The 15403-nt window shown below is 42.2% G+C and overlaps 1 protein-coding gene across 3 annotated transcripts in view; it reads left to right on the top strand.

Annotated features, from left to right (window-relative positions):
• The first annotated feature begins 220 nt into the window (after nucleotides 1-220).
• The window catches only part of C5 (complement C5), a 69844-nt gene continuing 54661 nt past the window's right edge, over nucleotides 221-15403 (top strand). For 2 of the 3 annotated variants that reach the window (XM_083422838.1, XM_083422837.1), the window contains exons 1-7: nucleotides 221-570; nucleotides 5525-5717; nucleotides 6625-6793; nucleotides 7853-7923; nucleotides 9024-9115; nucleotides 13164-13246; nucleotides 14473-14563. In XM_083422838.1, the coding sequence (XP_083278964.1) occupies nucleotides 506-570; nucleotides 5525-5717; nucleotides 6625-6793; nucleotides 7853-7923; nucleotides 9024-9115; nucleotides 13164-13246; nucleotides 14473-14563 (764 nt within the window). In that variant the 5' untranslated portion in view covers nucleotides 221-505. Of the gene's footprint in view, nucleotides 571-5098; nucleotides 5319-5524; nucleotides 5718-6624; nucleotides 6794-7852; nucleotides 7924-9023; nucleotides 9116-13163; nucleotides 13247-14472; nucleotides 14564-15403 lie in introns of those variants that run through there. The other variant, XM_083422839.1, reaches the window with a different exon arrangement.

Below are 15403 nucleotides of genomic sequence, written 5' to 3'. Positions count from 1 at the left end.
AACTATTAGACAGTTCAATAATTGTGTAATCTTTATTTATCTTTATTTATACAGTGAGTTTATCCTGAGACATATTTTCTAACTTTTAAAAAATGCAGTTGCCTCAACATCAAGCTAGACATAGAAAAGATAAACCAAAATTAAGCATCATGTTCCAGCCAATCTCTGCAAACCTTTCAAAAGAGGAAGGTCTTGCATTACTTCCTAAAGGGTTTGTATTCTCTGGGGAGGAAGGATATCTTCCTCTGTATGCACAAGATTAAAGACACACAGAAATGAAATCTCCGAATTAGGTGCTCCTGTTTGACCCAGCCAACTTAATTTTTTTCTGGAATAGAGAAGGGGAATTTTTCTGTGATGAAATGAAAATCCTCTTCAGATACCAGAGATCTGATGAATGATTAACTTAGAGAAATTTTGCTAGCAAATTCCATTTACAGACTTGCAGGCAACCAGAACACCAAAAGGCTTGTCTCCCCATCAGCCTCAGCTGCTCAGGGCAAACATGAATCTTCTTGGTATTTTCTTATTTCTGGCCTTTTGTGGAAGAGGTTTGACTCAGGAGCAAACGTAAGTAAGGGTTGATTGTGTCTGTTGTTGTGTTAAAATGGGGCAGATGCAGAATGGGGCTGTCGGGTTGCTAACTATGACAAGATTGCAAATAATTCTCCAAGAGTATTGCTGGATTCCATTTACTATTGCTGATGCAAAAGTGGTGCTTTTGATTTTGGAAGCCTTAGGTAATATGGACCCTTTGCACTTCAAAAAGCCTCTTCTTCCATAGCCTTGTACTGATAGTATAAAGCCAACAGTAGGCGGTCAGACGTGGGTGGCACTGTGGGTTACACCACAGAGCCTAGGACTTGCCAATCAGAAGGTCGGCGGTTTGAATCCCCGCAATGGGGTGAGCTCCCGTTGCTCGGTCCCTGCTCCTGCCCACCTAGCAGTTCGAAAGCACATCAAAGTGCAAGTAGATAAATAAGTACCGCTCCAGCGGGAATGTAAATGGCTTTTCCATGTGCTGCTCTGGTTCGCCAGAAGTGGCTTAGTCATGCTGGCCCCACATGACCCAGAAGCTGTACTCCGGCTCCCTCGGCTAATAAAGCGAGATGAGCGCCGCAACCCCAGAGTCGGTCATGACTGGACCTAACGGTCAGGGGTCCCTTTACCTTTACCTTTAGGTGGTCAGAGCCAATGGTTGAAAGCAACAAGGCAGGCAGATGGGGCTGGCTGAGAACAGGCTGAAGGTAGTGCAGCAGTACCCCATTTGTCCTTGTGGACTAGTCTCCGCTGCTGCTGCTGGCATCACCTGAGACCCTGCCTCCGGTAAGCAGCACCTTTTGAGTGGTAGCACCCTCATTCCTGAGCTCCTTGCCCAAATATGCCCACCAACTAGCCTGTCATAGTACAAAAAGGCATTTGGAGATGTGACGCTCAAATTATATGCAGTGCTGAGTCCTGTGTAGTTTACTCCTTGCTTGTTTTCTCTTCAGCTGCTTTCTCATCAGACCTCCCTCTCCCTCTCAAGATGCTTCCCCTCCCAGCAGGGGAACAACTATAGGGTCTTGGGTTTTTTTCAGAGGTGGAGAATCCTTTTCCCCACACAGGGCCACATATCCTCATGAGCAACCTTCTGGGTGTCAGAGGCAGAAAAGTGGATGGAGTAATATATGCAATGCTTATGTTTATACTATTGTTTGTTTGTTTTATTTAATTATTAATTAATTTGTATTCTACCCTTCCTCCCAAAAGAAGCCAGGCTGGCAAACACATACACAACTTAAAACAAAGACAGAAATATTTTAAAACAGTTAAAACATTTTAAAAACAATTATAATTTAAAACATCTAAAAGCAGTTTACAGTAACAAACATTCTCCGAAATAGTGTTTCCAGGGTTGCCAGGATCAGGATTATTTGGTTTGCAATTCCCTGGGTGAACAGCAATGTTTTCAAACTCCTCCTGAAAGTTATTAATGATGGAGACAGATGCACCTCATCAGGGAGAGCAGACTACAAATGGGGGGGGCCACCACAGAAAAGGCCTGTCAGGGATCAGGGCCAACCAGAAAAGGCCTGTCAGGGATCAGGGCCAACCAATAAGGCCACACCTGTGAATTGTAGGATTTGAGATAGTTGGTAGAGGGGAAGTCATCCTTTTAAGTATTTGGGTCCCAAGCCAATTAGGGTTTTAGAGCTCCCATTGCTTGGTCCCAGCTCCTGCCCACCTAGCAGTTCGAAAGCACGTCAAAGTGCAAGTAGATAAATAGGTACTGCTCTGGCGGGAAGATAAACGGCATTTCCATGCGCTGCTCTGGTTCGCCAGAAGCGGCTTAGTCATGCTGCCCACATGACCCGGAAGCTGTCTGCGGACAAATGCCAGCTCCCTCAGCGCACAACCCCAGAGTCGTCCACGACTGGATGTAATGGTCAGGGGTACCTTTACCTTTAACTAACACCTTGCATTGTGCCTGGTAGCTCATGCGCAGCCAGTGCAGTGCATTCAGGACAGTGTTACGTGATCCCATAAGGCTGCTCCACTTATCAATCTAGCATCTGCATTCTGCAGTAGCTGCAGTCTCTGGACCATCTTTAAGGGCAGCACCACATAGTCCAAGTGGGAGTTCACAGGAGTATGGACAACTGACCCTGGGCATAAGCACTCTTAACTGCAGAAGCAATTTGAGAATTGAGTGGCAGCTGGAATCCAAGAGCAGCCTCAGACCACAACCCTGATTCTCCAGGGGTGATTCAATCCCTCCGTACATTCCAGGCTACATTCCAGCAAGATGAAACTCAGATCTTCACGCAGGCAAGCAAACTAGGCTGTGTCAACGTCATATCTTTAAAGCACCCCACCCCCGAAAAACCCCATGGGAAGTGTACTTTACCCCCTTCAAAGCTACAGTTTCCTGCACCCATAACAAACAACGGTTCACAGGATTCTTTTTTTTGGGGGGGGGAGTATGTGCTTTTAAAGGTATGGTGCATACTGAACCACAAAGGCATTGTTGCAGCTGAAGTCAATTAAATGCATGGAGCAATGCCAGTGATGGCCTAGGGAGAAGGCGTGACCTGGATAGTGTCGCAAGGGCCAGATAGAGTGGTCTGGAGGGGCCGCATCCATCCCTAAGGCCTGAAGTTCCCCATCTCTACCACATCTGGGGCTGGGAAAAACAGAAGCTGGAGGGAAAATAGTTAAGAGCCCATTTGCACAATATGTTATCCTTTCTTTGGGTGGTGGTGGTGGTGGTGGGGAGTTGCTTCAGTCAGCCTTCACAGTTATGTTCCTCTTCCTTTTAACCAACCTCAGGCAGGGGAAACCTGCACAGGACTCTATGTCACTTGTATTTTCAGCTGTGTTTTCAGATACTCTTTCGATCCCCCTGTGACATTTTAATATTGCTGTCAGACTGGTTCTGTTTGTCTTATTTATTTAAATGATTACGGGCTGACGGTGTTGTTTACGTGATTTGTGTAATTCACCTTGAGGGCTCCTTTCATGCCAAAAGCCAGGTAAGAAAGAATAATAAAGAGGATAAGGTCAGATACACAGTGGCAGCCAGCCAGTCAGGGTAAGATCAGGAAGACGATATGCTGATTGCAATATGCTGACTTATCTGACAACCCTCATGGAAACAATGGCCATGTGATTTTGGGCAGGAATTCAGCCCTGCAAAGCCTGCAGCACTTAAGGATATGAGGCACCTTATTTCCAATATTTCTTTCTGGTTGTGGATATTCAAGTTTGGTGCAAGTACATTTTGGTGAGAAAACCCCAGCAGAGATCTGAAATCACAAAATATGCAGCAAAGTAAAGTATGGAAATATAGGCCGTAAGACCTTTAAAATATGCACTTCAAATTGAGTTCCAAAGGTTCCCTATTCCCCTAGCATAGAAAAAAAAAAGACTACATGTTTGGTAAGCTTAAAAATGTGCTTTCCTTTCTTTTTTCATAATTATTTTTATTAAAGTTTTTGCAATGCAATAAAATAATATCTAGAACAGATAGAATTGAAAAGACATGAGAGGAGAGGAGAGAGAGAAAGGGGAAAAGAAAACAAAAGGAAAAAAGAAAGGAAGGAAGGGAGAGAGAACAGAGAGATAAGAAACATTAAAGGTAAAGAGAGGTGGTTCACTATTATGTTGTGCAGGCATGCCAACTCTAGGGGGCAACTCAGCACCACTGATGACTTCCTTTAGCACCACATTTCCCAGGCACAGGTCTGTGTCTCAGTGGTTTTTCTTTCGTCCTGCAACTTTCCCCAGGAAAACTCACATTTCACCATTCAGCAGTAAAACACAGTTTCACATGGGGAAAGCGGGGAAGCTTGGATACAGAGCTTTAAAGTCCAGCACATGTTGGGCATGTTTAGCCTGGAGAAGAGGAGGTTAAGGGGTGATAGGATAGCCATGTTCAAATATATAAAAGGATGTCACATAGAGGAGGGAGAAAGGTTGTTTTCTGCTGCTCCAGAGAAGCGGACACAGAGCAATGGATCCAAACTACAAGAAAGAAGATTCCACCTAAACATGAGGAAGAACTTCCTGACAGTAAGAGCTGTTCGACAGTGGAATTTGCTGCCAAGGAGTGTGGTGGAGTCTCCTTCTTTGGAGGTCTTTAAGCAGAGGCTTGACAACCATATGTCAGGAGTGCTCTGATGGTGTTTCCTGCTTGGCAAGGGGTTGGACTCGATGGCCCTTGTGGTCTCTTCCAACTCTATGATTCTATGATTCTACAAAAGGCAGTCTGGATGAGCCCTAAGTGGCAGTCTGCCCTCTCTTCCGACCTACAGCTTAGGGTTGGCGTGCCATCCTTGAAGAACCTTTACAATGATCTCCTTGCCATGGATCCAGCCTAATGCCCTTTGTTGTTTAGGATCAGAATAGCGGTTGGGAAGGCACAACCTGAGCCACCTTAAATAGCTCATTTGTGGAACAGATTTCCTGTAGCAGCTGTGAGCGTGGTTTTATTTTGAGAGTATTTTCTCAGCTGCTATAAAGTGAGATGTGAATAAACAGTGCAGAAGTGAATACGTATAACTAGGATTGCCACCTTTTCAACTTACCTGCGTAAGTGCGCCTCTATTAGCAGTGGTGGCTGGCAGCATTTGGGATGGAAGGCCTGTGCCCTGCTTGCTCTAAAGTCACCACAGTCAGTTCGGGTTTCTCTAGGGGAGCCAGAAGTTCTTACCTACCCCAATTCAGTATCAAATAGATGCAGAAGAAGAAAAAAGTACTTGAGGGGTATTCACAAGGATGTGGTGAAGTATTACCTGCCTGGAGAAGAACAGGAAGAGGAGGTTGTGAGAAAAAAGGTGTTCTTATAGGGTTTGGTCAGTTTGTTTTAAATATGGAAACTGAGCACAGTTTATCCTTATATAAACGGAGTACATGGGCCCCCTGCTGTTGGCTGTCATTTAAGTGCTTAATAAACCTACCCCACCCCCATTTTTCAGACAGTACTTTATCAGCTTTCTTTGGAATCCATTAAAATAAATTTTGATGCCGCTTTCTCTTACAGTTATGTTGTTTCTTCACCCAAAATGTTCCGCGTTGGGGCCTCTGAGATGGTGGTGATTCAAGCCTTTGGATATGAACAAGAGTTTCCAGTCACAATATCTGTGAAAAGCTTCCCAGATAAGCAAACTACTTTTGCCTCTGGTCGTGTTCAGTTGACACCTGCCAATAAGTTTCAAGGAGCTGTAACATTAACGGTACGTAGTACAGCATTTCTGATACATGTATGTGCTTGGTTTATAACAATGGTGGGGAACTTCAGGCCCTCCAGGCCTCTCTATGTGGCCTTCAGAACTCCCCACAGACCTTACCCACCACTGGCCCTGCTTTGTACTTTAAAGTGTTTTTGTCTGGCTTGAATGTTTCTTTGAACTCTAATAATGCCTCTTGCTTGCCTGGTTGGAGGACAAAGAAGGGCTATTTGTGTATAGAAAGTCACCTACTGTACAAAAATACATCCATTTCTCCATCCACTTTTGCCTCTGGTCATGCCCACCATTGCAGGGGTGGCCCATCCCATAGATTCATAGCTGAGTGAGAATTTGAACCCTGGTCTCCTAGGTCCTGGTGTTATGTATTGAAGTTCTCACCCTGGCCACCAGGAGTATCGTGTATATAGTTTTCACTCAGGTCCACGTCAGTTATTTTAGGCGGGAAACCCTGGGTTGTTGTTGCTACAACGTTCACAGCTGGCTGCCTATAAAAGCAGGCCGGCTGAGCTGTTTGCTGTTCAGTTCTGTTCCAGCTTACTAATAAAGAGCTGCTTTGGAGAAATCGCTGTGTCGTCTGCTATGTCTACCCACTATTTAATACCTAGTACATCAACCTAATCATAAGTCCATACTAGCTTTCTTATACTCTTATAATTATTTTTTGTTTGTATTTTTGATTACATGTGCTTATACTGTATGTGTATTTAATATAGTTTCTTTATGTTCGTGTGAAGGCTTTGCCCAAAAACATTTTAAAATGTTTAAATAAATAAATCATGACTTAGCATATGTAGGGCAATACCCTTGCAACCACAAAATGCTATCTGTCACTGTTTTCAATGGGTTACTCTGGCATGCATGTTTTTAAAACTATTCTCTATCACATTTCTAGATTCAGCCAAAAGATTTGTCAAGCAGAGACCCAAAGAATTCAATTGGGCATGTGTATTTGGAAGCCATTTCTCCACACTTTACAAGAGAAAAGAAAATGCCTATTACATATGAGAATGGTTTTCTCTTTATTCAGACTGACAAACCTGTATACACCCCGGATCAGTCAGGTAAAGTCAGCTTTCCTTTTGCTAAACACTTGGTGGCAATTCACATTATCCTGATCTTGTTTTATTTAAAAGTCCCAAACATTTTTAACCTATAACTCTGAATCAATTAATAATTCATCTGGTGGTCTTCCAAACTTCTTGTGTGTGTTCTGCTATGTGTCATTGACACAATAATAATGCGGTAGTAGGAGGTCTCTGTTGCAGAAAAGCAAATAAATTTCCTTCTCTTGAGTCTGTAGTTACTGCATGTGTTACTTTAAACCATGCAAGACACTGTTTGTCCAGTGATCTAGCCAGTGATCTCTGTCGAAGTTAACTCCACTCCTACAAGCTTAGCTATTTTGTTGTTTCTTCCAACTTATTGAGACAAGATGTCAGCTACTTTCTCTCCTGCATCTCCTTTCATCCTGTAAGTCGTTCCAACATGAATATATCCTTTGAACTCCAGAAACTGCAAGTGATTATTCCAATATAATTCATCCAAGCTACAAGGTCTGCTAACAGTCCCATATTGTGGCCATTTCCTCCTTATTAGCCTTCCACCAGCAGGCTAAAACCTTCCTATTGAGATAATTGCTGGTTCTAAATGTGTTTTGATGTATTTTAACTATTGCTTTTAACTTTCTTTCTTTCTTTCTTTCTTTCTTTTTCTTTTTTTAATTGATGTTTTTAAATTTTGGAAGTTGCCTTGAATCTCATCTTGGGAAAAAGGCATGATATAAATAAAAAATAGAATCCACACACAGAAATGCAAAGTTTATGTGTGGTGATGTCCTGCTACTTAGGTGATGCCTAAGTGTGCATCCTAACTTCCCACTCCCCAAAAATGCCATGAGTGTAATCTGTCTGGTGATTAATTATAGTTAACATTGGTTGTTGCTGATTGCCGTTGCACTGCTGCTGCGGCTGTGTGTGTTTCTTTTGCTATTGGTTGATGGTTTTCTTGTGCTTATGATTCTATTGATTGGTAGCTGCCTTGGGAAGCCCTAATGGGATTGAAAGTGAGGGAAAGATTTCCTTATAAATAAAGTAAGTTAAATAAGCATTTTTACATTACAGTGAAGGTCAGGGTCTATTCTTTGAATGAAGAACTGAAGCCAGCACGAAGATCTGCCACCTTAACATTTGTGGTGAGTCTAACATGCAGCTAGACACATTTTGTGCCGTGTCAAAAATAATAAATTTTGCAGTGTGAAATTAGCTTTTGTGCACTTGTGCATATGAGATTTATTAAGGAGCTAGGCAGCTTATTTTTACAAGGAGCAGATAAGAAAAGATGAAAAAGAAGAAGATGATGGTGAAACCAGTCCTCTTTAAGTATTTGTAAGCTTTTATTAATATTGTATTATGGAACTAATTACTTGACTAGTCAAAGGAGTTTATTGACTCTTATTGAACTCTAAAGCATATATGTAGGTGTATGATTATTACAAGCAATTAGAAAACAAGCAGAATATCATTCAGTTATGCCATAGTGCATGTGAAAAATTCTTTCCTCACATTATCCTGTGTGCATGTGAAAAATTCTTCTGTTTCGAATTGAGGCGGGGCTCAGCTTCATAATTATGCCATGTGGAGTATGGGAGTGATTTTAGCAGGCACCAGCAAGTGTATGGGGAAGGTGCTTGATTTGCTTGATTTCAATAGGCAAGGAGTTCCAAAGTACAGGCACTGCCACGCTCTGCCGTTCAAAGCAGTCAAGGAGCACCAGGAATAGTTAGGAACACCAGGTGTCCTTATGTGGCTTGGAATGGCCATTTCCGCCAAGAACTTGAATCAGCAGCTTTCACTGAGCAGCTAGGGGAAAGGTCAAGCTCTTCATGGAATAGAATTGTGTTCTTTCGTTGCTTCATTACAGTCACACCTCGCATTGAAAGCACATGGCTCACCCCAAAGAATCTTGGGAACTGTAGTTTGTTAAGGGTGCTGGGAGCTGCAGCTCTTGTAATAGGTAAGTTACAGTTCCCCGATTCCTTTGTGGGAAGCCATGTGCTTTAAAGTTCATTAGAGGTAGTTTAAACATATGGTGTGGATGTGATAGTCTTGTCCAGTTCAAAAATATCCTAAGTTGGAGATAATTCATTTAAAAGATAGGTAAAAAGATTCAAAAGAGCATACATCCTTTGTGGATTTCTGTACTTGATTATTCTAAGACATATATGCTATCTTATTCATTTGGATAATTAACATTGTGCCATAGCTGTAAAAGCTGTTTTTATTTTCTGTAAAGGATCCTGATGGAGTAGAAGTGGATATCATCGAGGAAGAGGATGTCACTGGGATTTTATCTTTCCCTGACTTCAAAATCCCACCATATCCTAAGTAGATATGTTCATATTTTAAATGTTATGGTTTGAATGAAACATTTCCTTTATTTAGTATAAGGGATGTGTGCTCAGTCAGCTTTGAAATCTTTTTTATATAGCCTGGATCCAAGTGACTTATCCCATGGTGCAGCGAATATTTGTCACTACTGTCAAATCAATAATTTTGGAGACTTGACATGGTAGAGGGGGGTGGGGGTTTCAGTATTGTTTTACAAATGCATTCATTAGATAAAACCTCTCAAAACTGGAGACCAAATATTGAGTGGAAGGGAAAGGAAGAAGGCTTCTCTCCACTAGTGGATGGTATGATGGGGCAGAGACACTTATCTGACCACCTGACAGGTGAGTTGCTGCTCATTTCTGGGAGGGTAAGGGGTGAGGTGGTGACAAGCTCAGCATGGTGCAGACACGATGGCTGAGCCATCCAGCACTCCTGTTGATACTTCTGCACTCTGAAACCCTCCTGACTGCCTTACTCCATCCCATCCCATAATTATTATGATTAATAATTTTATTATTTATACACCGCTCATCTGGCTGGGTTTCCCCAGCCACTTGGGGCAGCTTACAGCATATATAAAACATGGTAAAACATCAAACATTAACAACATCCTTCAAGGGCTCCCAGTACGAGACAGTGATCCACCTGCTGGACTGTCAGGCAGGGGGGGACTTCAGTCTTTCAAATCTCAGCGGCATCCTCTGCAAGTCCAAAATTTGATGCTCCATTGCCTCTTGCGTTCTGCTCAATTCACTACATCATAGTTGTAGTACCCACCCACCCCCAGGCTCTGTACCCGGTTAAAGGTAAAGGGACCCCGGACCATTAGGTCCAGTCGTGGCCAACCCTGGGGTTGTGGCGCTCATCTCGCTTTACTGTCAACCAATCCAGAGAGCAGCATTGTCTGTTAGCTCCCTCCTCTTTAGTGTTATCCCTTGAGGAATTCCACATGGAGGAGGATGGAGACAAAACTAGAATTAGTTGACACATTTCACCTGCTTTCCACCCTACCACTCTCCCACAGAACAGTTTTAAGGGGAGGGACTTTGGTTGGAACTACAGCTGTGAGGAAAATATTTTGATTCTTCTTCCCAGACCATGTGGTCTTCCTGGAACTCCAGCTCCACCTTGATTGCTGTTTAGATTTTTTTAAAAACCATGCATTTTAATGTCACCTGTGCAGTTAACATCACATCACATCTCGTTTGGCCCTTACAAAATGTCTTAAAGATACAATAAAGGGGATGTGCAGCACTCTCAATGTACAGTGGTACCTCAGGTTAAGTACTTAATCCGTTCCGGAGGTCCGTTCTTAACCTGAAACTGTTCTTAACCTGAAGCACCACTTTAGCTAATGGGGGCCTCCTGCTGCCGCCGTGCCGCCAGAGCACCATTTCTGTTCTCATCCTGAAGCAAAGTTCTTAGCCTGAGGTACTATTTCTGGGTTAGCGGAGTCTGTAACCTGAAGCGTATGTAACCTGAAGCGTATGTAACCCGAGGTACCACTGTATTTGAAAGGGTGCAAAACATGTTTCCTTTTAGCCCTCTAGGGGGTGCTGGAAATTCATTTTGTGTTTGAAAGTAAGGAGCAACATACCTTAACTAGTTTCTTGCTTAAGGAAAAGATGACAGCTCTGTTTTTTTAATGCTGTCCGCCAGCCCTCTCTAATCGCATGCTACAACGCACTGTTTCAGTGTGGTGGCTCAGACTTGACTGACTGCAGTCATAGAATTATAGAATTGTTGTAAGCTTCATTGTGCAGACCCTCCAAGTGTCCCTATTTTCCAGGGACGTCCCTGATTTAGAGAAGCTGTCCTGGTTTCTGATTTGATCTGGAATGTCCCGCTTTTCCTTAGGATGTCCCTATTTTCATTGGAGAAATGTTGGAGGGTATGGAGTTATCTGACCCCTGAGCCGTCTGAAGGCAATCCTGTATAGGGAGGGTTTTTTAAAAAAATGTTTAAAGTTTTGTTATTCTTTTATATATGTTGGAAGCTGCCCAGAGTGGCTGGGGCAACCCAGTAAAATGTGCGGGGGATAAATAGTAAAATTATTATTCTGGAATGGGATGTCCCTATTTTCATCTGAGAAATGTTGGGAGGGTATGAATGGGCAAAATTTCCAAAAGAGAGATACGAACACTCACAGACTTCCATCTGAAACATTCATCTATACATTTAAAGCAGTTTCAAAGCACATGACACAGTCATTGCCTCCCCCCCCCAAAAAAAATCCTGGGAACTGTAGTTTATTCAGGGTGCTGAGACTGCTATCCCCATCAAACAGCTACAATACTCAGAGTGATTTAACTATCAATCCCTCTTCCCAGCTTTGAGAGGGGATTGGGGTCTCCAAAGAACTCTCTCGCACTTAACAACACCAATGTGGTTCAGTGACTAGATCAGGGTTGCTGAGGTTTTTAGGTCCCGCACACATTTAGATTTCGGAGCAAGTGCTATGGGTGCTACCGCCCTGGCCACCTTTTGCTTCCGCATTCTGCCTGCCATTGCCCTTCCCCAAAACAGAAGGAAATGAAATGCATGCACACAGACTACGTTTTCCGAGCAATCAATGCACAAGCCAGGTCCTGTAGAATTAATCCAAGTGCTGAAAAGCACACAGAGTTGAAAGAGGAAGTGGGCAAGAGAGTCACCCTTCTAACTTCCTTCTTAAGCTCTGTGTAAATTTCAAAGGATTAAAAAAAATTTACTTTCACCGTCTCAAAGGAGCTGTGTCTCTCTGTGTGTGGTGAATCAGGTTTTGTGAGTGCAAGGCGAAGACCTCTTTGCAGCCCCTCCAAGTATTCCTGTTTTTCAGGGACAGTCATGGATTTACAGAAGCCATTGTCCCAGTTTCTGATTTGATCCCAGAATGCCCTGCTTTTCCTTAGGATGTCCTAATTTTAATCAGGGAAATGTTGAAGGGTATGGTAGGACTTCCCTATTTTCATCAGAGAAATGTTGGAGGGTATGACAAGGGCGTCGTAGGGCCCATGGTAGGGTTGCCACTTTTGGTTGGGCAAAATAAAGGACAGGTCAGGCGAAATATGGGATGGGTTGGAGGGGGGGAATTGGAGACTAAAAATTACTTTACTTGGTGCAGAAATGACTTCAAAGCAATCCATTACAATGGCACACACGGTTAACAGCGCTTTATTCAACGAAAAAGCAAAAAACAAAAGCACTATAATTTACAACTATAAGAAAAATATTGCATATTACATGCCATAGTTGGGCTTTGTAATGCTAATTGGTTTGATACAAACCAGCATGAAACATCACAGTTGCATGGTGTTCAGCCCAATCAATTGCAAGCTATTTGTAACCTCAAACAATACTGGAAGGGAATTAAGCAAAATTAACATATTTGTTTCTGTGGAAAGTGCCAGTCAGCAAGTCATTCTGTTTTGAGAATATAGTCTCTCTCTCTCTCTCTATTTCTCTATTTCACCTTCCTTGACTACTTTCTGTCACTTCTTGCCTCATTGGTTTGCCTTCCAATATAATAGGGAATGGAGTTGGGATTTTGCCACAAGACAGGGAAACATATAGTTTGTTGGAGTTTTGGCACATATGGGCATGGCTATTACATGCGCAGCAGAGCTCTGCTTGGTAAAACTTTGTAAAGCTATTTGCTTAGAGGCAAGCCTGGAAGGAACTTCACAGTAACAATTCCCCCAATTTCTTGGAACCGATCTGAAACCACAAACATTTGTAAAACGTTACTGAAAGGAAATAAAGCGAAATTAACATCTTCGTTTCTGTGGGTCACCCTCTGTCTGTGCAGTTTTGCAGAGGAGGAGGAACTAAAATACAGAGGAAAAGGTGTTTGAAGTCTAAAACAGCACAAAGGACACTTTTCTGCAAAAAGAAAAAGAAAAAAAAAGATTCCCTAGCCTGGCCCATGGGCACAACTTTAGTGGTTAGAGGCTTGACCAGGGAAACTGGGTCCAATTTCCTGCTCAGCCAAGGAGCCCAGTGTATGGCTTTACGGCTCCCTTTTCCCATTATTATTTTTTAAATCTTATCTTTCTCCCCATAGATATGGTTACTGGACAATAAAAGCCAAGTATCAAAAGGATTTCACAACCTCTGCCAAAACTGGGTTTCAAGTTAAAGAATATGGTAATGTGGATATTTATATGGATATTAAAAAGCCAATTCACTAATTCTCTTTTTGGGGGAGGTACATTATAATATTCTTTGAATTGGTAATGAGTAAGATGGGCATACTTATTTGTTAACTGTTTTTAGATGTCCTTAGATGTATTGTTTCGTTGCTCATGGTTTGCTGCCCTAGGCTCCTTTGGCCGGGGGCGGGGGCAGGAAGAGTGGGATATAAATTTAATCAATTTCATCAGTGGATTAATTTCATGAATGGTTAAGCAGTTGAGGACTACCATACCTAATTATCTGTTTAAAGTACTAAACGACTTGTGCCCCAAATATCTGAGGGAGGGAGCCATCTTGGTAGTTCTGCTGCCCTCAGAAGTATGGAGGTTGGTGGCCCAGAAGAGGGCCTTTTCTGTGACAGCCCCTAAGGTGTAGAATTCCCTCCCCATGGAGGTGTATTTGGCACCCTTGTTATGTAGTTTCTGGTTTATGCTGAAGTCAGACATCTTCACCCTGGCCTTTAACACTGTATAGATATACAAATATATAGATTAGCACCCACCTTATCCCCTTGACTACAATGTATTTTTTAATTGCTGTAACCAGCCCTGGAACCCTTATGGGTGAGTAAGAAATCAAGTTAATAATAAGCTCATTGGAAGCATGTTCTACAATTATGCAAGGAAAACTTCCAGCTGATTATCAGCATGGAGAGAACTGAGAGAGGACATGATAGCACCCATTAGGACATGATAGCACCCACTGGGTGCTATCTTTCCCAATATGCACATTTTTATAAGCAGATTTGCCTGATATCCAGATATTTGAAAAGCAGCTTCCCGTATTTTTGTATGTTATGTTCACTAATGACTGCATTAATATGCATACTTTACCCTAACATATGCATCTTTGTATATATTACTTAATTTGAGAACTATGTTGCAAAATTCAGAGTAGTGCCAGTTTTTGAAGGGTGATTGTGCTTCAATTCACACATTGTTTCAAAAAGCGAGAGACAAGTTTGCTTCTAAATTTGAACTGAATCAAATTCCCCCCCTTTCCTGCTCTTAAGCAAGGAGCTGGTCTAAGCACATGCCTCCAAACTCTGGAAGGAGGTCTGGTGAAAACAGGTGCTAGCCCTAGCAGTGAATGTTCTGCAGAAATAGATTTGATCTCTTTTATACAGTACTTAAAAGTAAAAGGGTTTAACTGAGCTTTCTTCCACTTCACATTTCAAGCATTGCCAAGCTTCTCTGTCATGATAGAACCAGAAAAGAATTTTATAAGCTCTCAGCAATTTGAACAATTCAGGATCATTATTAAAGCGAGGTAAGACGGGCTTGTGCATATTGCATCCTTCTTGTTTGTCTTTGGGTTTGCTTTTTAAAAGCAATTATTTTTAATAGGGTAGTGGGATTTGCAATGTGAGAGTCTTGTCTTGTATCCTCTGCAAAGTTGTAGTGGATTCTGGAATGTAAAACATGGTTTTCTTCCTCTTAATTGATTGTACTCTTGTTTTCTGCTATAATTGGTTGAAGTTATTTATCTAACAAAATGTACATACCACGTAATTGTAAATAAAAGATTGTGTTCATCTAACTGCTACTTTGAGTGGACACACTGAAATTTCTAGATCTAAGTAAGTAACGAGCATTAATTTCAGTGGGTCCTTTTTGATTAGGACTAGCAATGGATACAACATAAAACCTCTTAGCAGTTTACATACAATATACAGTGGTGCCTCGCAAGACGAAAAGAATCCGTTCCGCGAGTCTTTTCGTCTTGCGGTTTTTTCGTCTTGCGAAGCAAGCCCATTAGCGGATTAGCGCTATTAGTGCTATTGGCAGTTTAAGGGCTATTAACGGCTATTAAAGGTTTAAGGGATTAGCGGTTTAGCTGCTAAAAGGCTATTAGCAGCTTAGTGCTTCAGAAAAAGGGGTTGGGGAGCGGGGGAAAAACTCAAAAATTTTCGTCATTTTCATCTTGCGAAGCAAGCCCATGGGGAAATTCGTCTTGCGAAGTGCCTCTGAAAATGGAAAACCCTTTCATCTTGCGGGTTTTCTGTCTTGCGAGGCATTCGTCTTGCGGGGCACCACTGTAAAATATACATTAAAATTGTACTCAGAGTAGACCCACTGAAATTAATCAACCTAAATTACTCTTGTCAGT

The sequence above is a fragment of the Podarcis tiliguerta genome (assembly GCF_965153285.1).
Source record: "Podarcis tiliguerta genome assembly, chromosome: Z".
Taxonomy (NCBI): domain Eukaryota; kingdom Metazoa; phylum Chordata; class Lepidosauria; order Squamata; family Lacertidae; genus Podarcis; species Podarcis tiliguerta.
Note: the sequence above shows the minus strand (reverse complement) of the source record. Positions and strands in the feature narration are given on the sequence as shown.